Genomic DNA, 26,486 nt, shown 5'->3' with positions numbered 1-26,486 from the left:
ACCCACGAAAGGCGCATGATCTCCACTCTACCTCACTTCATCAGACCCAGAGGATCGCTGGCTGGAGCGTCCAGTGGCGGCCCAGAACAAGCTGCCTGGGAACTGTGGCTGGATCCTAGGAAGCAAGCTGGCTCCTGTCCCTACCCAGCTCCACCCGGCTGTCGCCTGCCTGTCCTCCCACATAGGAGCTGGAGGATGGTCCAGGAGTGCTTCCGCGGGGCTGCTGGTCCCGGGTATCTTCAGCCCAACATCCCCAATTGTGTGAATCGCGCTTGCATCCAGTTTGGAGGCAGCCTACCTAGCCGCTGACAGGTGCTCTCTGTAGGGCACAGGGTGCGGTCCCTGGCACACGCCCAGGTGAGCGTAGCTTCTAAACCTGAAACCATCAAGAAGAGGGAGGCAGGGCGCGGCCCGGGGGACTCCAGCGGACTAGAGCTGTGGAGGTCGGAGCTAGAAACTTTGCAGGCTCAGCTGCAGGGATTCAGAAACAGATCCAGCCCATTCGGGCAGGTGCAGGAGGAAGAGGCAGCGCCGGAGTCCTACGGCCGGAGAACAGCTGCAGCGGCGTCTATCCCAGGTGCTGGCCTGAAGCCACGGGGCACTCCCAGCTTCTGCTGCTGCGCCCCTCGCCGCAGGGGCCACCGCCGCGGGGCTCCGGGAGAAGGATCAGCCAGGAAGGGCGGTGGAGCAGGAGGAGGAGGAAAGAGGAGGAGCAGGGAGTGGAGGATGGAGCCCCCGGCTGCCGCTGCGGGCTCACCGGAACCTGCAGTGGCGGCGTCCTCCTCGTTCCAGGCCCGGCTCTGGAAGAACTTGCAGCTAGGGGTGGTCAAGAGTAAGGGCGGCGGCAGCGGGCGTGCAGGGGGCCAGGAGCAACGCACTGCCGCCACCCCGTCGCCCTCCCCGCCACCCCCAGGGGGCAGGCGGGACGCACTGGCCGGCTTGGGTGGTACGGGCAGTAGGTGGATTGGCTTCAAGAAACGGAAGCAAGTGTTGGACCGTGTCTTCTCCTCCTCCCAGCCCAACCTGTGCTCCTCCTCGTCAGAGCCCCTCGAGCCCGGCGGGCCCAGCAGAGGTGAGCAGGGCTCCACACTGCGCCGCAGGATCCGCGATCATTTGCTCCCGGCGGGAAAGGCGCCCGCTGCCGCCGCTGGAGCAGGTGGAGTGACGCCTCCTGGCGGACTCTCCCCAGACTCTGCTCCTTCATCCTCCGCATCGTCTTCCCTGTCTTCCTCTCCCCAGCCACCCCCGAGGGGGGACCGTGCCCGAGATGAGGGTGCAAGGCGCAGGGGCCCCGCGGCGCACCTGTGCCATCAGAAGAGTTCCTCGCTGCCGGGCACCGCTAGCGTGGAGCAGCTGCTGCAGCCGCCTCCGCCTCCTGCGGAACCGGCACGGAGCCCGGCTGTGCCTCTGACCCTGGAGAAGGGCGAGGAGCTCGACAGCAGGCAGGTGAGTGATTGGCGTCAGGGGCCACGCCTCCAGCTTTGGGCGACCATGACCCGAGAGTTGTACGGGGTGCAGGTACTACCAAGTCAGTCAAACAGTGGAAAGAACATCCCGCTCCTGCTTAGTAAAGATAAGACTTGTACCATGATTTTACTTTGGGCAGAAATAGGTTTATGAGTTGCCAATGAAAATGGTAGTATTAATAGTAGCCGAAAGGAATGAACTTAGACATAATTTCGGGTACTTTTGGGAGGTCTCCTAGAAAGATTCCACTATGGCTCAGGTTGTCAAAAGAAAAACAAACCCAACAACTTAAAAAACAACAACAACGTTACAACCTCCTGTGACGGTGGTGTGGAAGGGCCAGCATTTGAAACATGTGGTTTGCAGGAAGGAATAGAAATGCAGAGAGGTGACTTGGTGGTAAATGTGAGGTAATGGCTTGGGGAAAGCCTTAATTTAAAGTATAAGTCTGCTGATTTACCCACACTCCCTTCTTAAAACTTCCTCCTGCAAGTGGATCGCTACCCAACAAGTGGGCAGCCTGAGCGTCTCATCCGAGTTAGTCAAACAAGTTCCTATGGCCTTTTGTAAGATTGAACAGTCAACGCTGCTTTCTACATCCTGTTGACTCTGATCACCCAAGTTTGGTCAGACAAGAATCAAGTGAAAATGTCCATGTGGGGTCCCTGAGGTGTTTGAGCAGCTGTTTTTACTCCCTCTGTTTTGTAGAGGGAGGCTCTTGTTTTGTAAATGTCTATCAAATTGTGTTAGTGTTAGCAAATGTTTTGAAAGTTCCATTCTGCCAGGGACCTAAAATACTCCTTTCTTTTGATATATCTTACATTATTTAAACTCAGTATTTTGACTCTGAATTATTGTTTGACTAATGCCATATACATTAAAACTTTAATTTGATTAAAAGTTGAGCTACAAAAATCATAAGGCCATGTTTTGAAAGGATATGGAAATAGATGTGCTTTCAGTTGAAACGTTTTATAGTTTATTAGTATAGTTTCAGAAAATGAAGTAAAACATGAGTGTTTTATTGTTTAATAAACACAATTGATTACAGCAACCTGATGTTATTGATATTCTAGAAAACGTTTTTAATTATTCTCAGAAGAGTAGGTAGAGATATTATTGACATAAAGCCTAAACACACCTACCTTTCCCTTCATCTTGAAATATAATTTAAGCCCTGGCCAGTTTGTCTCAGCGGTTGGAGCGTTGGCCTGCGGACCAGAGAGTCCCGGATTCGGTTCCTGCTAGGGGCACGTACCAAAAAATATATATATATATATAATATATATATTTATATTTATAATTTAAATATATATATTTAAAATATATATAAAATTTAAAAGAAGTCATGTTTCTGGTTCCAAAAGTAAGGTAAAAAGTCATTTTAAAAGGATGTTTTAAATTTAGTATAGATTAGTACTGTGTATTTTAAAAGCAGTTGTTGTTTTTTCCAGTGTGTACATAATCCTAATTATAAGAATTTTAGAGTTGGGATACTGTTTACATTTGCTTTTATGAACCTTTACAATCAAGAATTATGAAACAACAAATAATAATTGAATTAGTTTGATGGTAGATATATTACTGCAAATGTTAACTTACTAAATTACTTTGCAGTTCACTGAAACAAGATATTTTCAAAGCAAAATCAAAGAATTCTGAATTGGTATTTATGTTTATATTTACCAAAAGTGTTCTGATACCATCAACTTTTATTTTTAAAATGCTGCTGTATAAATATGAATTTTGTACTCAAAAGACCTAAACCTATTTTGGAGAAGATACTAAACATACGCTGGGCACTTTGTAGCCATACATGATTTAATCATCACAGCAGTCCTACGTGATAGAATTCTTGTTGCTGTTTTTATGGATTAGGAAACCAATGCTTGAAGAAATTAAAGTAACCTTGCTAGGGTCACATGCTTAATAAATATCAGAGGTTTTGTAGTCAAGTCATTCTCCAGAATCTTTCCCCATGACTATAGTTACCTATGACAACTTTTAGAACTTGTTGTTTCTGAGATGAGTTCAGTCCTATTGATAAATACTTGCAAGTTCACATATATCCTGGAATTTTTCCTCCATCCCTAGAATGAGTTCAATGATGAATTAGGTATATTAATTTGTTTTTTGTTCTTTTTGATTCATTGTTGCATATCAGTTATATCACATTCACAAATGACATTATTAATCATACCAACTACACCCAACATCTCCTGCTGATAGAACCGTGTTCCCAGAGAATTGGACACTATTCTCTGTCATGAGTCACAAATCCAAGTTTCAGTAGCACTCTCTCACCAATGCAGAAGAAAGGATTCCTGAGTCCTCTACTTCTTTGCCCAACTGAAAGGAGTCTGCTTACTTCTCTCAATGGGGAGGAGGAAGAAATGGGGTGGAACTTGGAACTGGAAGAGGTGTCTAGGAGTAGGCTTAGCTCTGCAGCACCCGTCCAAGCTCAGAGTTATGGCTCTGCCAGCACCTCATCTGAAAAAATACTTGGGCATGGGGAGATAGTGTAGGCACATGTAGATTTTCGTTTTATTCACAGTTCACAAGAACAGATGGGAACACATGAAAGAAGAAACAATGAAAGCATTAACTCCATCTTCAGATTGCTTAGACAAAAAGAACTTTCTTTCAAGGGAGAAAGAAAAATTGTTACATAAACAAGGCAAATTGCTCAGTTTTTTTTCTTGTTCTCTGCTTGATCCTGGCATCAGTCATGTTCTCCAAAACATTCCCCATCCCCCAGCCCAGCATGAGGCCCCAACAACATATGTGCACATGCTCTGACACTGTGTAGAAATGTTAAGCAAAAGCCAAAAATCAGATTGAGTTGCTGGGGAAAGAGATTTAGAAGTCACTGATGAATAGTGATTAAAATTGAAGAAGCTATCTCTCATGCCCTGCAAGCCCCCTTTTGCTATTATGTTTTCTTTAGCCAAATATACCTTTGAAACACACCGTAACACACTTGGTAATGTCTTGAACATTAAATAATGTGCATTATTTAAAATAATTTGCTTTGAAAAAAGAAAAAGAAGAGAAGCTTTTCGTCCCACCGATTTCAGTTCACGTGTTGAGCCATATTGTCTCACCAGATGCATTTCATTTTCTGCAGCACAGTTGGGAAAGACGATTTCTCAACTTGTGTGCATATCAAAAATATGCCAATTTTATGTATTCTGTCTTGACGAGTTACTAAAATTATATTCTGCTAGAATCAGAGAGTCAGTATTTTAAAATAAAGAGTGAGGAATGAATATGTTGCATTTTTTAGTGTTTTAACAAAAAACTTGTAGTGTTCATGAATGTTAATCTTTTATTGTTTTTCCTTCAAATTCATTTTGTTAAAATTGTCTTTGTAGAGAAGTAAAACAGTTTTTTTTAGTATGTAAATTATTCAAGGTGTGATAGAAACGTTTCAAAACATAGTAAGAGGAATATTCATTCATTGGGATGAAATTCCTGAAACATGTGTAAGCCCTGACAAAAAGTGGAAAAATATTTTCTAACATTAAGTCTATGTGAAATGCATCTTGCTTTATTAGTTATCTCACCTTTTGAAGAGAGCCTGTATTTTCAAAAACTTTTTTCAAAGGTGATTTTGGTTAAATTTTGCTGTCTATTTTTTGGGTGTCTTTAATATTACTTCAAAGAACATAACTTAATCTTGGGAATGCACAAATTAAAAAAGAAGTTTCAAATGGAAATGACTAAAATCACTTTTAAAAATCTACTAATCACATGAAGCCCCTAAAAATAATGTTAGTAGCTTTTCAAAGTGCGTGTGTATGTGTGTGTGTTGGGGGGGGGGGGGGGGGGTGCGGTGCGGTGGCCAGGAAGAAGTTGACCAGATCTTAGGACATTTTGGGGCAGGGTGTGAAGTGAAGTTTAATGTGTGATAGCGTCCTTGAAAACTACTGGGATCTTCAGGTCATTCCAAAGAAAGGGAGTAAAAAGAGTGGGTGAGAGGTTTACTTTGGGGTAGAGTAATTTCCGTGTAATCTTTAGTTATTATTCCATGTGTCAGGTAGATTTGAGTAGAGCTATGAAGATTGCATAAATGGAAGTGTCATAATGTTGAAATTGGCTTGAAACAGCTCAATAAACATTAGCAATTGCTGGGTTGTTATTATTATTGGACAGTATATTAAAGTTTTTCCATTGCCACCATTACAAATAAGTGGGTGCTTAAAAAAATTTAACAGGGAGCTTTGCTGGTCCTTTGTGTTTAATTTAAGGTATATATTATTATACTTGCTGTGGTGGCAAAAGTAGCTCAAAATTAATCATGGCAGTTCTGGTGACATCACAAGTTCACACAGTAAAAAACAAAAACAAAAAACCTTAACATTATTTTTGATAAGTATGTGCACATTATCATGTAAAGTGAGTACTTTGAGGGATAAAATAGAATTAATAGATTTGTAAAGAAAATAGGACAGACATCCCCCCCCCTTTTTTTCCCCACTGTTTGGAAATAAGCAATGATTTCACAAAATTAAAGGTTAATAATATATCTCCGGTACCTCAGAAAATATGTAGTGTAATTTCTTTGCTCATGATGATTATCACAGTGTTTGTCAACTCTAAATGGATGAAGAGTAAGTAGCATGTCTGGATGACATTGTAAGCCTTGACAGCATCTGCAGATTCAGAAATTAGAGGCATGCATTTTTTTGTTGTTGTTAATTCATAGCTATTTACAGTTTCACAGCACACACCTGTTTTAGATAAGAAGACATTGATTCTTTTGAAATGAGAAACTTTTTTGTTCTGACTTTTTTTTTTTTTTTTTCTGGAAAACTTACTAAAATTACTGTATATATTTCCCTGCCTCAAAAAGCCAAACATCCTAAATAAAACCTTTTCTTGATAAATGAGGATCATTGTTTGAATACTGACTTGGGGGGGGGGTGTTATTTAATGTAAATGAAATGGATAGTGTCCTAAAACTTGCTTTGGATAAGCTTGCTTATTTTCATAAAATTATAGCATAAAGTATACCTATTTATGACAAGTTTATCTTTCTATAAAGTTAATTATTAAAAACATTTTTAAATGTTTTTATTGATTATTTTGAGAGAGAGAGGAAGGGAGAGAGAGATAGAAACATCAATGTGAGAGAGAAACATTGATGGGCTGCCTCCTGCATGCCCCCTACTGGGGACCAAGCCTGCAACCCAGGCATGTGCCTTGACCGGGAATCGAATGGGACCTTTCAGTCCATGGGTGATGCTCAGGCCCCTGAGCCACCCCAGCTGGGCTGTAATTATGGAAAGATGTGAGGCACCCTTTCTCAACTTAGGTTTTTTCACTTGCCAAATAATCTTTGCTGTGAATTTTGATTTATCAGCACCATTAAAGGTATCATCTATTTTATTTCCTGCATGATTCACTTTATGTGCCATTTTAATTTCCTTGTCACTATCAACCTTTTGTCCTAACTGACATTGCTTTTTATAAATCAGATATAGAAAGTGATGACTGTCCTTCAACAATTCAAGGTTTTATGCAAACAGATTTTCCCTCCAGTGTAACCAGTTTCTTATTAGCATGTTTGTGTGGGTTTTGTTTCAGCAGAATGTCAGGCCATGATTTTTCTAATGTCTTCAAATATTTGTAGTTAACATTAGTCTGAATGTAAGCAATATAAAAAACTGTATTTTAATATAATGAGATTTGAAAGTTCTGCATACTGAGAGAACAATTTTCCTGTGAAGTCTCTTTTGAGATATTAAGTCTCTTTGAGATATTTCCCATTCTCTTGGGTCCTAGCCAATCTAGAAAATTACAACACAAGATAGACAAATGGACCTCCGGATGTTTTAGGATCAATGCCTCCTCCTAATCCCACCGGTTTTATTCAGAGAGGGCCCTTCAGTATTAGCAATTGCACCCTCTTTTGCTTAAGCCTGAGCTAGCTGCACCTGCGCTGCTGGTGTAGAATTTGGCAAACCTCAGTACAATTGATCCACTTAATTGGTTGGTGTAAAACGGTTCAGGGAAGACCACTCAAGAAATGGTTGCTGGATGAATGATGGAATTAATGGGAAAGTTTCAAAATTCCTTTATAGCTGTGTAATGATGTTAATGCCTTCTTGTTTCTGAGTCTTTTTAAGCCTGGCAGATGAGTTTGACATTTTTCTCTTCTCCCAGCTTGTAGCTTGGCTTTTCTCAGCTTGTCCTTTAATTCTGGTTATTTCATCAGGTATGAATGGAGGACATAAGCCTACTAAGTGTCTGCCATATTGTGCTCACACAGAGGATGGAGAAGAGGTTTCTATTTTGGAGGTCTCTGGCTCAGGGATGCATTTCTTGGTGATGGTCTCTGACTCCTGGTATCTGCTTTTGCACCCAAATCTCCTTGTCTGGCCTCTGACATTGCACCCTCACATCTGGATTCCAGACACTTGCTGACATAGGCTCACTTGTTTATGATCCCCGAGTCTCTTCTCTTGAATCTTAGCTCAAGATAATTTCCTACTTCATTGCCACTTTCCCTCAAACCCATTTTCTTGCAATAGATTAAAATCCCAATCTTGATCAAGAATCCTGCTCTCCCTAGGCCTAATCCATTCTGCTGCCTCTTGAGTGCCCAGGGTGTGGCCTGGGGTTCAGAGACTTGGCCAGTTGGTTTTCATAGTGAGGCGGATCACCTGTCTAATGCTGGGACTATAAAACACCAAAGCGTCTCTCTAGAAAATCTGCACTGCCAGTCAACTGCATCTGCCTGTAAGGGGCGCTTCTTTCCCTGGGACACTGAACTAGAGCTGAACCTGTCACTGAGCGCTGGTCCCTTTCTCTGTGTCCCTACTCCCTTCTCTCCTACTTGTAAAGCACTCACTATGCCTACCCTTTAACATCACCACCCTTTTCCTTAGTCCTGCCTGCTTTCTTCTTTTTTCTTGGTGTTTCTCTCTCTGTCTCTCCAACTGTAAGACTATTTTTGCAGCTGGAGTTGTGCTATCTCATGTGGCAGCCACTACCCACATGTGGCCACTGAGCAGTGGAAATTGTGCTGTAAGTGTAAAAGACACTGGGTTTCAAGGCCTTGGAACAAAAAAAAGAAAGTAAAATACCTAATTACTATTTTTTATACTGCTTGCATGTTGAAATAGTATTTTGGATATAATGGATTCAATAACATATATTTAAAGTTCATTTCCTCTGTTCCTCTTCATTAAAAATATGGCTACTAGAAAAATTAAAATTATGTGGCTCACATTTTTATTTTTGTTGAACAGCATTGATCTAAAGCCAATGCTCAACCTTCGTCACTCACAGGGGCCATCAAAATAAAGAAATGAGCAAAGAGGGTTTGGTGGGGCCCATGTGAACCAGGGAGCCCTGGTCCCTTGGAAGGGGCAGCCCTTCTCAGCTCCGGCTGATCGCTGTCTCGCAGTGGAAAAAGCAGCGTTGCCAGGGTGTCTACATTCTCGGATAGAAGCCAAAAGTCTGGAGTTTTGTGTGACATCTCCAGAGTCTTGAAATTTTGACAAATAATTTGTATTTTTAAAAACACAGCACAGGCTAAATAAAATGCATCTCTGGACTGAATTTAGCTATCAGTTTGACCTTCTGACTCAGAGCTCATGTGTGATTTCTCCTTCCCCTCCCACTGCTGGTAAATATGTATTTGGGATGTAGCAGGTGTCAATACATTTTACAAATTCACAAAACCAGGAGTGGTGGGATGGGAGCCGGAATGCAGTGAGTTGAGGGGTGTGCGGAAAGAGGAGGTGGGGACAGGGAGAGGCCCACGTGGTTTGTCTCTATCCAGGGGATTAAATAAAGTGACAGGAGGAGAGTGAGAACATTGTTGAGATGGGATCGGGGGAAGGTTTTCAGTTTTTTCATGGATAGCACCTGAGTGGGTTGAGGAGAATTGTATAGAGAAGTTGAGGTTAAAGGGAAAGATGAAGGTAATCAATGGGATGAGGTCCCTAAGCACATGTGTGGGGATGTGTCCCAGAGACCAGAGGAAGTGGTAGCCTCCGCTGAAAGGTGGACACAGGTAAAATGCAGGTTTGGTGGCAGCAATCTGAGGGTGTTTTCACCTGATGGTCTCTACATTGTTTCAAAGTGTTGTTAGGATAGGGATATAGGGGAAAGAATATGGCCACAGGCACAGGGACAAATAAGTGCCCTGTGAATTCAAGAAATGGGGTCAGTACTGGGTGTGGGAATGGCCCAGGGTGTGGGAAGAAGGTAATGGGAAGTAAAGGTGCAAATGAAAGCGTGCCAGACTGAGGGGTGTATCTAGGGCAGCAGCAGGGACCCCGGAGGCATTTGAGCAGGGGAGACAGGGTAAAATGAGCCTTAGAAAGGTCAAGTTGGCAGCAGGGGCAGGAGACCATGCTGAGGCCCCAACAGCCCCAGCGAGAGTTGGGCAGTAACCTGACCTGGGGGCTGGGAAGATGGAAAGATTTAAAAGACCAGCTTGTGGCTGAACCTTCAGGGAAAGGGAAAGTGGAAGGAATTAATCAAAACATGTTTTTCCTTTTACTCATGCATTTACTCTTTTTTGGTTCTGTTCAGAAATGCTTTCATTGAGAAGTCTTTTTCTTGAAGAGGGAGAGGGAGGCTTGAGTTTTGAATTTGATGCATGCAGAATGGCTGGGGGTGCCAGGCTCCTGAGGGGCAGATTGTCACGGATTTACTGTAATAGCTCATGTTCTTTATAGTTAGTTTGAATTCTTCCTGAATAAAATAGTTCTTTTCTCTGCAGCATTAGGGATTGAAAGTAGTGAATGGTACTGGAGCAAAAGAAAGGGCAAAATATGTTTGTCAGGTAAAACAAGCAAACCTCCTACATATCTCTGTCCCATAGATTCATATTGTGCCTGATATGTGAGTGGCTACATATTTGAAGAAATAATTATAATAACAGGGTTTAGAATGCATGGACTCTGTTGGAAATTTTTATTCTTAAGGCAGTGTACTTCAAATGTGTTGATACACATTCTCTCATTCCCTCTCAAATGGAAGGTTGGTCTGTACGGGGCAAAAATGATCAGTTTTTGAAGAATGCAAATAGGTGTTCTCTCAAAATAGAAATCATATTCTTATCTATGCCTTAAGCCCTATTTGACTCCTGTTCTTTTACTGAAATGTAAAATAGCTTTGGATAAAAGAAAAATTCAGCATTTGTAGAGTTGCCTTTGAATAATATTTTCACCACACCAAATTAGAAGTCTGAGTGTTTTCCAAAATGTCTTTTGAGATTGGAATAGACTGTGCAGACAAGTTCTGTGTGGCTGCCGAGCTGTTGCCAAACCTCAAGCTCCTGGCCATCAGAACACCCTGCACCAGTGTGGCCCGGCTGACTCCTGGCCCGGAGCAGGGGGACTGCACCTTCCCTTCCCTTCCTTTGTGTTCCTCCGTTTCTATAAGGAAGCTGGAGGTGAGGAATAGGGATGGGGTCTAGCTGAGATTATGACCTCACCTGGTTCTCTCTGGCCTTGCATATGTGCCAATTCATCTGGACAGTTTCAAGTTAAAAACAAAAACAAAAAAACAGTGATGACCATTGTAGTCATTACTCCTCAGCCCCTGTCTGCTCTTCTGGCCCTGCAGTCAACATCCATTTACTCTCAACTTGCTTTTGTGACTTTCTAGCCTGCTCTGTGGGAATCAACCGAGTGAGACTCGGGGGAATAGGCAGAGATGCGAGACAGACCTACCATTTGCAGTTTCCCAGACCCCGAGACAGACCTACCATTTGCAGTTTCCCAGACCCCGAGACAGACCTACCATTTGCAGTTTCCCAGACCCCGAGACAGACCTACCATTTGCAGTTTCCCAGACCCCGAGACAGACCTACCATTTGCAGTTTCCCAGACCCCGAGACAGACCTACCATTTGCAGTTTCCCAGACCCCATGCCCTCTGCCTCTTTTTAAGGAAGATAGAACTTTGTAAAGTGTACGTATATCTACTCCTCTCTACCTGGCATTTTCACTTTCTCTGACTTCAACTTTTTTCTTCCTGGGCATATGCCAGAATATGAGGTAGAACTACATGGAACTTGCCACGAAAGGATCTTGGTGTTTCTTGGATGATCAACGATGGTGAGTCTGCTCAACTGTCCCAGGACCACCCAGATGCTATAGCATTGAGTTGGCTCTTGATTCTCTGCTCCCTGTCACCTGCCTTTCAGCTTTTTTACTTCTCTTTCTTCCTGGGAACAAGGCAGAGAAAATAAAAATAAAAAAGGAAAGTCGGGCACTTTTTTATTGGAGGCTTTTATAATATATATTTTTTTCACATTGAAGTTTAAATAATTGGCTTCTATGATGTTTTGACATTTTTTTTTTAATAGTTAAAAAAAATTTTCTTTATTGATTTTTTTAGAGAGAGGAAGGGAGAGGGAGATAGAAACATCAATGAGAGATAACATTGATTGGCCGTCTCCTGCATGCCCCACACTGGGGATTTGGCCCACAACTTGGCATTTGCCCTGACCAGGAATCAAACCAGTGACCTCTTGATGCATGGGTCGATGCTCAACCACTGCGTCACACCAGCCAGGCCGTTTTGACATTTTGTGTTGCTTTGGCATATGCTGTACACACACACACACACACACACACACACACACACACTCTCAGGCCTTTCCAGGAATGGTTTATACATGTACCCATTGTTTTCACACACATCATATTTTCCATTGGAGTTAAAGACATCTCGAATAACTCCAATATTTTTTACTTCTAAATTTAATCTGATAACACTAAGCATCAATGATAACATATTTACAAATAGCTTAAGTGTTTCTAGTTTGAGTGGTTGTATAATAACCAGCTCAGCCAAAGAGCAAAAAATAAAAAACAATTAGAAGACAGCTTCTGTGGTTTTCTCTGGGTGGGTTCTACCAAGGCAATGAGTAATCTTGCTTTGAATTTAAACTAATGTATAATGAATGCCTATTCTTCAGTAGAATAATCATTTTCTTTATGTATCCATCTTACAGCCACCATGAAAGAGAGGTCATTGAATTGTTCCCTTCATCTTTTGAAACCTAGATGTCACAGTAACTAATGTCTATCATTAGTATTTTGAAACCTGCACTGACTTTACCACTTCAAATTGAACCTTACAAATAAAAAAAGTAAGGAGGCATTTTTGTAAGCTTCTTTATTTATATAGTTCAGCTTTTAATTAGAGAAAAAAAAGATACCTTTAGGATAATAAAGGTGTATTCGCATAATCACAGGAAGCTCACTTTTAAAAAATCACCTCAAAAAGAGAGTGGGAAAATAACTGAGTTAGGAACCAATGGATCTGGGCAGCAGAGCCTTTTTGCTGGCTGCTTACAGATTGTGTACTTCTGTCAGTGTTGCTAATGATTCCTAGTAGTTCTTTAAAAAAATTCTTAACACCATTTTATCACTTTATTCATCCTCTTAATTGTATCTGAACTACATCCTGAGTGGTGTATTTACAAATGCTATTTCATATTTGAAATTTTATTATTTTCCTTTTAGGAGCATAAACCTAATGTGAGTTTCAAGTAGCTACACAAAATTTGTTTGTATTTGGTGTGAGAAATTGGTGTTGTGAATTGATTTGCATTAAGTATCCAAGAACGTCATGGTATCTATTGTGGTAGGGCCTGGCCCTTATTACCTTGCCTTTGAATGAAGTTTTGTTGAATCACAACACACATTTCATTTCTGGAGCTGCAGTACATGAGCTAGCACAGGCTGACTGTGTCCTCCCCAGCCCACTCTGTGCTGGGTTCTCTTGGCTTGGTTGCATCATCTCAGCTCCAACCAAAGGTTAACCACTTTATAACTAGTATTAATTGTAACTAAATATGCAGTGCATTTATTATGTATTGGCACTATTCTAAGTGTTTTCTATGTCTTAACTCATTAATTTACTACAACACTTTCTGAAGTAGGTTTATTATTGTTTGCATTTTCTACATAAATAAACTGAGCCACAGGAGGCTAAGTGACTTGCCCACAGTCACACATCAGTATAATTTGGATCCAGTTCATCTGCCCCTTAAGTACCACAGAGGAAGGCTGTCTGAAGCAGGCTGTGCCCGAGAAGCCCAGTTTAGGGAAACGACTCTAAGCGCAAGTTTGGAATGTAGTTTTACAGCCTCATCTTCCTCCCCAGCTCTTCGTTGCCTCTGCGTTTCCTTCCCATCCTTCTTATTTCTGAAGGTTATCCTATAACAAGTAAAGTTAATAAAGGCGGCTTTAGTGTAACAGGTAGGAGATTTGGGTGTTAGGCTTAATCCTGGCTCTATCACTTACTTCTTGCTGGTGGTAAGCCCTGTAAGCTCTCTTTGATTGCTAGATAAAGATACGGCTAGTAACTTTTATATCTGAGTCCTATTTAAAACCAATTCTTTCTTACCAGGTACCCCACTAGATCACCATCTGTATTTCTGTTATTGGTTTGTTATTCGGGACATGTTATAAGTTACAAGACCCTTGTAATTATGTGTTTTCTATATTCTACAGACTCATTTCATTTCTGTCATGAATGCTTTCTTGTTCCATGAAAGGCATGGTATTAGGGGAAAGAAACAAAATAGGTCTATCTACTAGGCATTCTTTATACAGTATCTTAAATAAAGATTATAGATTATATACATTACTTCACTTAAAATCTCACAGTAATTTTGACAGAGAGGTATTGTTCATTGCATTTTATATTTAGAAAATTCTTTATGCCTGTAGTTCTGGTTCTGTCCATAGTAGCCAAGCAGAACTTGGGTAACAGCGATCTGATTTCTGCCAGGACCATAATTTCTAGGACACCCACTAATCCACCAATTCTAGAGACCACATCAGTGCACCATTATCAATTACAAGTGTGAGAACTGATTCAGAGGAGTTCCGAGAACTGTAGGAGGAAACAAAGAGGTCCAACCTGATCTTGAAGGAAGGGGAGGGACAGAGAAGGCATTTCTAAAGGCGTGATATTTAGGATGAAAGAGGAACAGGAATTGGCCAGATTTGGGGGAAGGAGGGGAAGTAAGGGCTGTGGCGGATAGTTCTAGGCAGAGAAAGCCACAACAGAAGGCACTTAGAGAACTGCCTAGGCAGCTGCAATTTGTGAAGAAGAAGAAGGCAAGTGAGGAGGGATGGGTCTGGAATGGTTGGAAGGAGCCAGATTATGCAGAACCTTGCGGGCTGTGCGGAGATTTTAGACTTCCACAAGTACTAATGCAGTTTTGAGAGCCTAGGTCCTTGGCCATGGAGAGAACCATTTCTAGGAAAGTTCATGGTCTTTGGGAACAGTTTTTTGTTTTTGCTGCTTTGTGTGGAAACACTGTGCTTATAGAATTGTTTTGTAAAGAGACAAAGAATTATGCTGGGGCTACCATTCTCTACTAAAATAATGATATTTTAAACATGTCTATAAGAATTAGAAATACCTAGTGAATGAGAATATCTTTTCCTCTGGAAAAACATGTCATTTCATTCTTCCTATTGCTTTGTTGTTGTTGTTAATTCTCACTCAAGGAGATTTTTTTCCCCATTGATTTTTAGAGAGACACATCGATTGGTTGCCTCGCTCATGTGCCCGAACCGGGACACGACCCCACAACCCTTCGGTGCATGGGCTGATGCTCTAACCACTGAGCACACTGGCCAGCGCCTTACTGAGCACTATTGGAAGGCAATGAAGGCAGGAAAGGTGATCTAATCCACCACTGTCAGTGCTCAGGGGAGAGATTCTCACAGCGCATTTCAGAACCTAAGTAGAGATAAAAATGAGATGAAGCCCAGTGATCCAGATGTTACAGCTGTAAATTATGGAGAACATATTTTTGATAAACCTCCAATTTCTTTCCTGAAGTTAGAATGGAAAAAAAAAAGTTTGAAAAGGGATGCTGTAAGGCGTACGTTTAAAGTCTACATTGTTAATATAACTGTGGAGTGATTATAAAGGCTGCTTGTTGAACAAATCTAAAGTACAAGAAAGGAGATTTGGTTTAAGTTCTATATTTTTAGATATAAAACCCAAATTTTATATTTTCATGTGCAGCCAATATTCCATTTGTGAAACATTTGCAACAGTGCACTGAAGCATGAAGGAAAACGCAATGTGTGTAAAAGCTCACCGTTACATTTGTAAACACAATGTTATAGGATGTAAAAGAGGAAATGTCAGAGTTCCTTATGGAGGCTATAAGCCCATCAAATAACCAAACTTGAGGTGGCAGCTATAAGCCAGTCTACCTGCCACTCTGTGTAAGCTAGGGACACAGATTCTAACATGTCTGAGAGACAAGTGTAACTGCTCTGAAATTGTACCAAGCCCTGCCCAAGATAAGCCTGGCAATCTGTGCTTGACCTCGCCAGCTAATTACCATGATGAACAACCACCCAGGCAATGTGGGCTGCCCTAAGCACCCAAACACTACTGCCATCTGGAGTAGGAAAGAACATCTCGTAAAGGCTCAATGACATCAGCCATGTCCAAGTCAAAAAGTAGCTAGAAATTAATATTCTTTATCTGCTATCCTAGAAAAATGTGATGTGGTCTCTCTCTCTCTCTCTCTCTCTCTCTCTCTCTCTCTCTCTCTCTCTCGGTCTTTATGTAGCATTTTGCTGGAGTCATGACCAAGAAAACACTATATGAACAGCAAAGAAATTTAACATTGATTCTCACTCTGTTTGGGGAATCCTAGACCCTTTTCAGAAACTAAGCAAAGTGTGGCATTGTCCTCATAAAGAAACACAAATGTACACAAAACCAACATGGTGCATTCACCTTCAAGCAAGGGAGTCTGTGACTTTCAACCCATGGACTCCAGAACTCTTCATTAGTACCCTTGGGATAAAAGGAGAACTCAGTGATGATTCTCATGAAATAAAATGGCCTCATTAGCACTAGAAACAATAAAAACTTGAGTCTTTGAATTGTCAATTATGATCTTATGTATTTATTTGTCCCAGAACCTTGCAGGGCACCTGACTGATTCTTAGGAAAGATCTGTAGACTGGCCTCCTAGGAAGAAGTGCAGTCATGCCCAGAAATAAAAAATCAGTTGTGTCCTGCAGCTGATTTGCTGAAGAGATCAGCATACAATTGGAACCCTAATTTGGTCACAGTTGGCATTTCCTATTAATATTGAAAAGTTTATTTGTGTTCCTTTCTTATTTGCTCTTGTATAAAGACTCTTCTTGGGGACTGAATCACTGAGAAGTCAGATTCTTGGACTAGAGTGCTGTTGTAATGTACTGTTAAGTAAATAACACCAAAGGAATTCTGATCTGAGGGGATACAGAGGCTTAATTACCTCACTGTAACAGCTGTTGGGATCATTGTTCTGGTTTGCTCCTGCATTATTGTCAACAGACTTTTGCCCTCTCAGCTCTCTCTACTCATTTCCTCTCAGTGATGACATGGCCATCTTTTAGAAGCTCACAATCTGAAGTCATTTTGAAGAAAGAGCCTTGTTCAGGTGAGAAGGCAGTTCTCAAACCTCAGAGATGGATAATTCAGAGAGATGAGGATCTGTGCTGTATGCTCTGGATTTATTATAAACCAACCAACCACAGGTCTACCTAACTCAGAGCTCCTTCCCTGGAAACCTGATCCTCTGCTTGGGGCATTGGCCCTTGAGAAGGAAGATGGGTGGAGCTGGGGTTGGAATTGATGTTTGGAGTACCAGGGATGAGGAGACACAGCTGCTTCTGGAGTTGGCGCCACAAGGTCCTTCCAGGCAGGCTAGGCACACAGGGGCTCCCATCATCATCATTTGAAGAACGGCGATGCCCAGTGAGACAGATGAAGCCCAGGCACCAGGGATGTCTCATTCAGAACTTTCCTTCTAAGTGACAGGAGTCCAGGTCTTCCTGAATCTGGCTTACGTCTCTTTGTCTCTGCCCCTCTGCCCCTTCTTTCCTTCCTTCCCCCCAAATTTCTTGGCTTTGGGCATCTTTTTGCTCGGATAGTTTCTCTCTACATGGTGGCATATATCTTCCTTACAGTTCTTGGAAGCAAGTCTCATTGGAACAATTTGGATCCATATTCTGCCCTCAGTGGCCAGGATATGAGGAGTATGGCCAGGTCATGTGTGTATCCTTTTAGCTCAGGAGTGAAGGACATTCCAGATAAACAATATGGATTGAAAGTGGAAGGGAGGCAGGTCCTTAATGGCAAATCAAATTGCTATTGGCACATAGAAATCGCCATTGTTCATTTGGGGTTTGGTTAGTAAGCAGCTGTTGGAAAGATGAATGATCAGCCACTCAAAAAATCTATCTCTGCACTGCTGGACCAAGCTACCAAGTGACACACAGGACTCATTCCAGTCCTTCAGAGGGAGACCATTTTCTCTGTGTTTTTAATATAAAATGAGCATAGAGTGAAGAATAAAAAAGTATGTCAAATATATTTTTTATGCCTTTCTTCTTCAATGGGTTATACTATTTATAAAGCCAGAGTAATGAAATGACTAGTTTTAAAGTCAGCTGTGGTACAATTGATAGGCCCTGAGTTAATCTAAAGCTTAACTTATTTATTGAATCCTAGAATGTTGGAAAATAACCTATAAGATATACTTTATACTAGGGCGATGCTGATCCTCAAGATAAACACACTGAAGTTAAGATATCATTTTCTCCTCTCTTTCTTAGAGCCTGGAGTATAATCAGTTTCTGATCCACAGCTTACTTAGAAGCAATTTCATTTACATAAATATTTTTCAGAGGTATTCACCCATCACTGCCTCAGTTTCTCCCACTGTTCCTGCCATCACACTCTGGGGGAAAAGTGTTGCCTTTAGAAGATCTGTGGTTTCAGTACAAAGGAAAAGAAGAAATAGTGCAAAAGAAGAATGGCCTAGGAGAGTTGTCTTCCAGAGCTTAGTAAGGTACTTATCCTCTCCAACCTTCACACTTCTCTTTTTTAAAACTGGGAGAATAACATATCTACCTGATGGTGTTGTTAAGGGGGTCCGGTGAAGAGTTTAAATTCTTGGCACGTGATAAAGGCTCAGTGTATATCATTATTCTCCTAGACCTCTCCTAACCCATCAGTGCTAATAGCCTGTTGATTGCCACATTTGGTTTAGCAAGTATTTTCTTTAGAAGTTACACTAGTATCTTTTGGAGCTTTAAGGGATGGTCATTCACACTTTAGCATAAAGTAATTCAATTATATTCTTTCTTCCTAATTCCTGGATAGAAAACTGTAAATTTTGAATAGGGATGGAGTGGGTGATATGGAAGTGAATTAGCTCAATCTGTAGAATTTGTGGCAGTGAGCTGGGCCTGGGTGGGTGCTACAGGACTTTGTATGAGGGAGAAAGTACTAAGAGACTAGAAATTAGTAGAGCTTTGAGTGAAGGGGCATGGGGAAGAAGAATGCTAACTAAAGACTTTCTTTGATGTAGAACTTTGCCATAGAATGACTCTGAATATGGCAAGAGAATGAGAAACTGCCATGTTCTTCTCCAGTCACTCATAACTTCTTGTTCCCGGAACTCGGAACTCCTAGAACCAAATGAGGCGGTCTCATCTGGAAGTCAGACTCCTTTTATGACATTGCTTCTTTGGGCAAATGAAGCCAGTAAACAGCTTTCTAATGAACTTCTGGAACCTCACCAGTCTGGGAAGCCAGAGGCTGCCTGCACTTTATAGATAATATTTTCATAATGATTAGGCTTCCTACACTTGGCAATTTATTTAGTTATTTTTACCTCATCTTAAAGTGGATGGTCTCAGAAGGGGTCACTTTTAGTTACTTTGTTTTTGCTTAATATATATCTTGTACATAGTAGTACCCCAATAATGTAAAATCAAATAGAATAATATTTGATTTTTCTCTTAATTGAAAACTTTTAATTTTTAAAGTACTAGGAGAATTATTAGGAGTAGATGATATATTATGGCATATGGACTTTATTCTCTGATATTTATTGAATAGATTTAGTTATTCATTTTATTAAAAATATCTCATGGAACTGATTAGCCATAAGTTTTAAAACTATTTTACATTTCTTCATTTATTTTCTTTATTTTTTTAAATTTATTTTATTTTTTTTATCCTCACCCGAGGACATTTTTTCCATTTTTTGTTCAGTCGAAGTGGGAGGGAGAGAGAGGGAGAGAGAGAAACATCTATGTGAAAGGGACACATCGAGTGGCTGCCACCCGCACGACCCAACCAGGGACGGGGACAAACTGCAACCGAGGTACGTGCCCTTAGAGGGAACGGAACCCGGGTTTCTCTGGACCACAGGCCGACGCTGTAACCGCTGAGCCAAACTGGCCAGGGCCATTTATTTTCTAATATCTATACAATAATGAACTTTTTCAAATAAAGCATTTTATAAGTTCTAAAGTCACGTTTTATTTTTATTTTTTAATCTTTATTGTTGAATGTAGAATGTATTACAGATGTTCCTCCTTTTTCCCCCATTGACCCCCTCTTCCCCACTCCCGGCCCCCCTACCGCCTTTTCCCACACTATTGTCTGTGTCCATTGGTTAAGCATATAAGTTCTTTGGTTTATTTCTTCCCACCCCTCCCCCCCAACCCCTTTCTCTTTGAGGCTTGTCAGTCTAGCAATGAATTTGTACTTCTTAATCCCTTCACCTTTTTCACCCATTCCCTCAACCCCCCTCCCATCTGGCAACCAAAAAAATGTTCTCTGTATCTATGAGAATGTTTCTGTTCTACCTGTTCATTTTGTTTGTAGATTCCATTGTTGATAGATATGTATTCATTGCCATTTTTTTTGTTCATATATTTTATCTTTTTCTTCAAAAAGACCCTTCATCATTTCATACAATAACGGTTTGGTGGTGATGAACTCCTTTAACTTTTTCTTGTCTGGGAAACTCTTTATATGGCCATCGATTCTAAATGACAGCTTTGCAGGATAGAGTAATTTGGGTTGTAGGTTCTTGCTTTTCATCACTCTGCATATTTCTTGCCACTCCCTTCTGGCCTGCAAAGTTTCTTTTGAGAAATCAGCTGACAGCCTTATGGGAACTCCCTTGTAGGTAACTAGCTGCCTTTCTCTTGCTGCTTTTAAGATTCTCTTTGTCTTGAACCTTTTGCATTTTGATGATGATGTGTCTTGGTGTGGGCCTCTTGGGGTTCATCTTATTTGAGACTCTCTGTGCTTCCTGGACTTGTATGTCTGTTTCCTTCACCAAGTTAGGAAATTTTCTGCCATTATTGTTTCAAACAGGTTTTCGATTCCTTGTTCTCTTTCTTCTCCTTCTGGCACCTCCAAGATGCAAATGTTGGCACGCTTGAAGTTGTCCCAGAGGCTCCTTACACTATCCTCATTTTTTTGGATTCTTTTTTCTTTTTGCTGTTCTGATTGGGCGTTTTTTGCTTCCTTATAGTCCAAATCGATGTTTTGCTTCTTGGATTCACGTACTCTACTATTGAATCTGTGTAAATTATTCTTTATTTCAGTCAATGCCTCCTTCAATTCTGACTGTGCATCCATCATTTCTGACTGGCCCCTTTTTATGCTCTTGAGGCCCTCACTAAGTACACTGAGGTTCTCACTGAGTTCATTGAGCATCCTTATATAAGTAGTATTTTGAAGTTAGCATCTGTTAGGTTGCTTATCTCCATTTCGCTTAGTTCTTGTCTTGGGGTTTTGTTCTGTTTTTTCATTTGGGACCTGTTTTTTTGTCTCCTCATTTTGGCTGCCTCCCTGTCTTTGTTTCTGTGTATTACTTAACGAGCGGTATGGATCTAGCTGAGACCAGATGCTGTTCGTTTGAAAGAATTTAGGAAAAACCTGAAGCAGGATCCAAGACAGGCCAGTCCTACAGTTAAGCTAGTGGCAACAGCTTGGGTGGGCCTGAAAGCTGGGTGGGGCGGGGCCACCAGTGTGAGCCAGGTTGCTGGGGTCCCAGATATGGCTTCTGTCTGCCGCTCCAGGGAAGGGCTCACCAAAGGAACAAAGGCCTCTGACAGCACGTTTGTCCCTGAGGAAGCCCCCTCTCCAGCCCTCACTCCAGTGCCAAACAGCTCAGTTCTTCCCTGTATGTCTCTGGTGCCCCTGGAGCTGCCTCCCCTCCAAGCTTAGAGGGAGAGAGTCCGATAAGTCCATGCGCGGGCCCTTTAAGGAGCTGCCTGGGGCTCCAGTCGCTTCAGCCTCCCTGAGCCTCAGTTCCCGCTGGTTTTTCCAGCCAGAAGTTATGGGGACTTCTCTTCCTGGCGGAACCCTGAGCGGGGCACCTGGTGTGGGACGGGGACCCCTCAGTCCTCAGGAAGGACCTTCCCAGCCGAGGTGTCCTACAGATTTTTATCTGCCACACGTGGGTGTGGGACCAGCCCATCTCCCCGCTGCCCCTCGGGCCTCCGCCCCTCCTACCAGTCTCGATGTGGCTGCTGCTTTAATTCCGTAGTTGTAGGACTTCCATTCAGCTTGATTTCAGGCAGTTTTGAATGATGGTTGTTCTGTAGTTTAGTTGTAACTTTGATGTGGTTGTGGGAGGACGTGATACCGCGTTTACCTACCCGCCATCTTGACCGGAAGTCCTAAAGTCACTTTTAAAAGAAAGGATTTTGTTAATGTTTGTAATTGTCAGACCTAGACAGTTACACATGAACCTAACATAAGAAAGTTGAATGCAAACTTTTGTTTATAAAATCCTAAGTTTTTGAGTTAAGCTACTTTTTATTCTCCTGAGAATATTCTACATTGCTATAACTATGTTTTCAGGGATTTTATTTTCCAAAGTTAAATAATCAGCTTCTCAAATACAGATGTTCTAATGTGGTTCCTAATCTTTCCAAGCACAAAACCATCTATCTACAAGGTCCTCCCTCAGATTTTTGTGCTGAGAATGGATTTAGACATCTTTATCTCATTGTAGATCCTTTCATGTTCATATTTTAGTTGTTATGTTATTTCCTTTCACTTCCTAAAGATGACTGTGATGCTTAAGAATGATGATGCCTTTGGTATCTTTTAAAGATATTTGCAGAGTGCTCACTAGATACTGTGCTAGGACTTGTCTGTAGGAGCCCACTTTCTTTCACCAGTTCACATATTTGAGATGAACTATGTGCTCTCAGAAATCTGTTTGATTAAAAAGTGTGTCTGATTATAGATTTTATCTTTAAGAGCTTGATCCTTTTAATATAAGATCCACTGGTGAAAGTAAATGAGCAGGCAAAGATTTAGTGAAGATAGACCTTTGGTGGAATTTTTGATGCTCTGGCCAGATCCCCTTGTCTGGTGGTGTAAGCCCCCACCCCTCTCCCTCACCCCCCCCCTCCCCACCTATCAGCTGCTGAGGTGATAGTCTGCAATGGCTTCACTGCTGTTCCCTCATTGGCTTTGCCTTGACCACAGAAAAAAAAGCCTCTCCCAAGGTTGTCCTGCTACAAGGGGATGCTCAGAGTTGATGGCTGATTGATGGGAGGTTTAAAGGCCCAGCCCTCTTGCTTTGGTCTGGGCACCTCTGCAGTTCCAGCTCCAGGGCTCCCTGCACGACCATGCACACCTCCATTGGAACCACGTTGTGGGGCACCTACTCCCTCTATCCAGTCTGACCTCCCTCGCTTCCTTACAAGTGTATCTCCCGGGGTACCCCATCACCCTAATAAACATCTGCATGCAGCTCTCCCCCACAGAGAACATTTCTAAAGAACTCAGTCTGACAGACATCATTGCTGAATTTCTTGAAGTGATCTGTATGTTTTAGGAAGAAACAGTGAGATGTCCTGGAAACAGTGGCAACAGTTTTGCAGAGCTTGTTGACACGCGGGCATTTTGAAGACAATGAAGGGAACCTTGCTGTTGAGGTTACACCCAGGCTTAAAATAACACTTGTAGGGAGATGAAGCACAGAGGTGCCAAAGGAGATGGGCGTTAGGTGGCACCAGAGGGCAAGGAAGTTAAAGGAAGATGAAACACAGTACAAAACTATCATTAATTATAGATTTAAAATTGTAAGTGTTAAAGTATTTTCAAAAATCGCCCAAAGCTAATGTGGGAAGAATCTGTTTCAGCTATAAAATCACATTGTGACCTGGGGTGTCAAGTGCTACAAAAATTTGTATAACAAAATGTTCATATACACTGTCCTTGCAAGGATCCAGAAATGGTCTTTAGTTGTCAAATGTAAGAATTTTGTAAGGGTTCCTGTATTGTGTATCAGGGGGGTATAAGGTTTGAAGGTGGTTAAATGAGTTTCCTAATAGTATATTTTCCTACTGTATAATAGCTACTCACGTGGTTATTAAATGAATATACATAAATCAGTGAATAAGGGTGGAAGTTGAATCCAAGTTCTAGATGTTTTCCTTATGGTTTAGAGGAATGGAACTTCAGAAAAGTTGCACAGTTGAGTGGTACTTATGATGCTTTTGGTTATTATTGCAGTTAGAGCTAATGTAGGTAAATGTGTAAATTTGACTTTTTAAAAAAGTAGAAAGAACTTCTAGAAATCTTTTGTTAAGCATATCCAAAGGTCTGACCCCAATAAGTATGTAGAATTACTCATCACTCTTATTTATAACGGGAAAATTAGCAATGGCTCAAATTTTCATCAATAGGGAAATGCTTAAATAATTATAATAAACTCTCTGGGTTATTATGTGGTTATTACTTTGGGTATGCATTTTTAAATAAACTTTATTTTTAGACCAGTTTTTAATGTAAAGAAAAATTGCAAAGGTAGTACAGAGAGTTCTTATATATTCAGCACCCAGTTTTCCCTATTACCAGCATCTCACATAACTAAGGTACATTTGTTACAGTTAATGAACAGACATAGGTACATTGTTAATAACGTAAAGTCCATACTTGTTCAGATCTCCTGAGTTTTTACCTAATGTCAATTTTCTGTTCCAGGATACAATTCAGGACACCAAATTACATTTCATCATGTCTTCTTTAGTTCCTATTGGCTATGACAGTTTCTTAGACTTTTCCTTATTTTTTTATGACTTTGATAGGTTTGAGGAGTACCTGTCAGATGTTTTGTAGAATGTTTCTCAGTTGGGATTTGTTTGATATTTTTCTCAGAATGAGACTAGAGTTCTGGGTTTGGGGGAGAAAGATCATAGAGATCAAGTGCCATTTTCATCACATCTTATCAAAGGTTCATACCATAACATTACTTATCACTATTAATCTTAACCTTGACCACTTGGCTGAGGTGGTGTCTGCCAGGCTTCCCTGTAGTTACCCTCCTCCCACCCCACAGACCGCACTCTTCGGAAGGCAGTTGCTGTGCACGGCTTACACTGAAGGAGCGGGAAGTTATGTTTTACTTCTTTGAGGTTGAAGTAGTTATATAAATTACTTAAAATTCATTACAGGAGATTTGTCTATTCTCTCCAATTATTTATTTAGTATTTTATATAGTATCAGTATGAACTTATGGATGTTTATCATATACTTTGGGTTATGCCTTAATACTAATGTATTTACCTTTTTGCTCAGATGGTTCCAGCTCTGGCACGTGGGGCTCTTTCCGCCGGCCTGTGTCCCTGTGCCCCACGCCCATGACCGTGTGTCTGCTGCTTGAGCACTTCCTTGCTTTCTCACTACAGGGCGCTCCAGGCTCATCTCGTGTGTTTTCTGCCCTTGTCCTACGAATAGCCATTTCTCTAAGAATCCCTGCTTCCTTTTATTAGAAAATGGTATTCGAAGCCAAGAACTGGGCACTAGGTGTACTGACTACTACTGGAGTGCATTTTCAATGGCCTAGAACAATGTTTATTATAGTCCAAAATTTTTAAAACATATACAATTTGATAAACCATGATATGAATTGTGTGCATGCATAAGGTAAATAGAAAGAAGTTCATAGAAACATAAAGAAAAAGTACTGATATGTCAACAGTTTATTTATCAAAGGGTTGTGAGATTTTTATTTTTTTATACTCCACCCAAATTTTGAATCATGAATCATATAATGTATAATTAGGGGAAAAAAAATCAGCTGTGTCTTTTAACACTAAAATTATTTTTAAAAAGTAAAATGTGGCAGATCTTGTTAATATTACCCATCTCCCCAGACTGTATGTTTAGTCATCATTAAGCCCCCGTGTCCCACAAGTTCTCCCTGTATTCACCAGGAATTGAGCCAGAAGCTGTTATCAACATCTGTTTTGAGGAGAATTTGAGGACAATTAATGTCATGATGGAAATTTTCTAGCAAACCACAATATTGTGAAATGTCCTTACCCATATTGAAATTATTTAGGAACATCCTTTTTGTTATTAATCCTCACTTGAGGATATTTTTCTATTGATTTTTAGAGAGAGTGGAAGGAATTGGGTGGAAAGAGAGAGAGAAACATCCATGTGAGAGACACGTATTAATTGGTTGCCTCCCACATGACCCTGACTGGGGCTGGGAATCAACCTGCAGCCCAGGTGCGTACTTGCCCTTGACCAGGAATTGAACCCTTTGGTCAGAGGACTGCTGCTCTAACCACTGAGGAAACTGGTCAGGACCCATTTTATTTCTCATGTCAGAGAAACTTAAACTTCATTAATTTAGAGTTTCTGCCATATCTACCCACCACTGATCCAATATTTATTTAACAGCTTTTGCTGAATTGATTTTTAAAAAAAACTTTAGATATATTTACAAAACCTTTTTCCAGGACCCTAAGTAAAGATCTCATGTCAAGAATAAAACATAAATATAAAACAAAATGCAGTGGAACAAAACAGTGTTATTTTTTTTATCCTCACCAGAGGACATTTTTTTTTTTTTTCGTTTTTTGTTCAGATAGACTGGGAGGGAGAGAGAGGAAGAAAGAGAGAGAGAGAAACATCGACCTGAAAGGGACACATCGAACAGTTGCCACCCTCACAACCCAACCAGGGTCAGGGACAAACTGCAACTGAGGTACGTGCCCTTAGTGGGAACCGAACCCTGGTCTCTCTGGACCGCAGGCCAACGCTCTAACCGCTGAGCGAACCAGCCAGGGCCAAAACAGTGTTATTAAAGTTAAAAGATAAAGTGAAGGTTGTCCTGATATAAAGTCAACAGGTAAATATGGCCTAAAAAGTCCTGAATACTGAAATGAA

General features: G+C 41.2%; 1 protein-coding gene across 6 annotated transcripts in view; it reads left to right on the top strand.

Annotated features, from left to right (window-relative positions):
- Window positions 1–313: 313 nt before the first annotated feature.
- MCTP1 (multiple C2 and transmembrane domain containing 1) overlaps window positions 314–26,486 on the top strand; it is a 490,459-nt gene continuing 464,286 nt past the window's right edge. For 4 of the 6 annotated variants that reach the window (XM_036278920.1, XM_036278921.1, XM_036278924.1 and 1 more), the window contains exons 1-2: window positions 314–577; window positions 1,043–1,446. Coding sequence is in view for 1 of the 6 variants with exons in the window: in XM_036278918.1 (XP_036134811.1) it covers window positions 727–1,446 (720 nt within the window). In the remaining 5 variants the exon portion in view is untranslated. Of the gene's footprint in view, window positions 578–673; window positions 1,447–26,486 lie in introns of those variants that run through there. The other 2 variants (XM_036278918.1, XM_036278923.1) reach the window with 2 other exon arrangements.

The sequence above is a fragment of the Molossus molossus genome, unplaced genomic scaffold (genome assembly GCF_014108415.1).
Source record: "Molossus molossus isolate mMolMol1 unplaced genomic scaffold, mMolMol1.p scaffold_m16_p_3, whole genome shotgun sequence".
Classification (NCBI taxonomy): Eukaryota; Metazoa; Chordata; class Mammalia; order Chiroptera; family Molossidae; genus Molossus; species Molossus molossus.
This window is presented reverse-complemented; position numbering and strand designations above follow the sequence as displayed.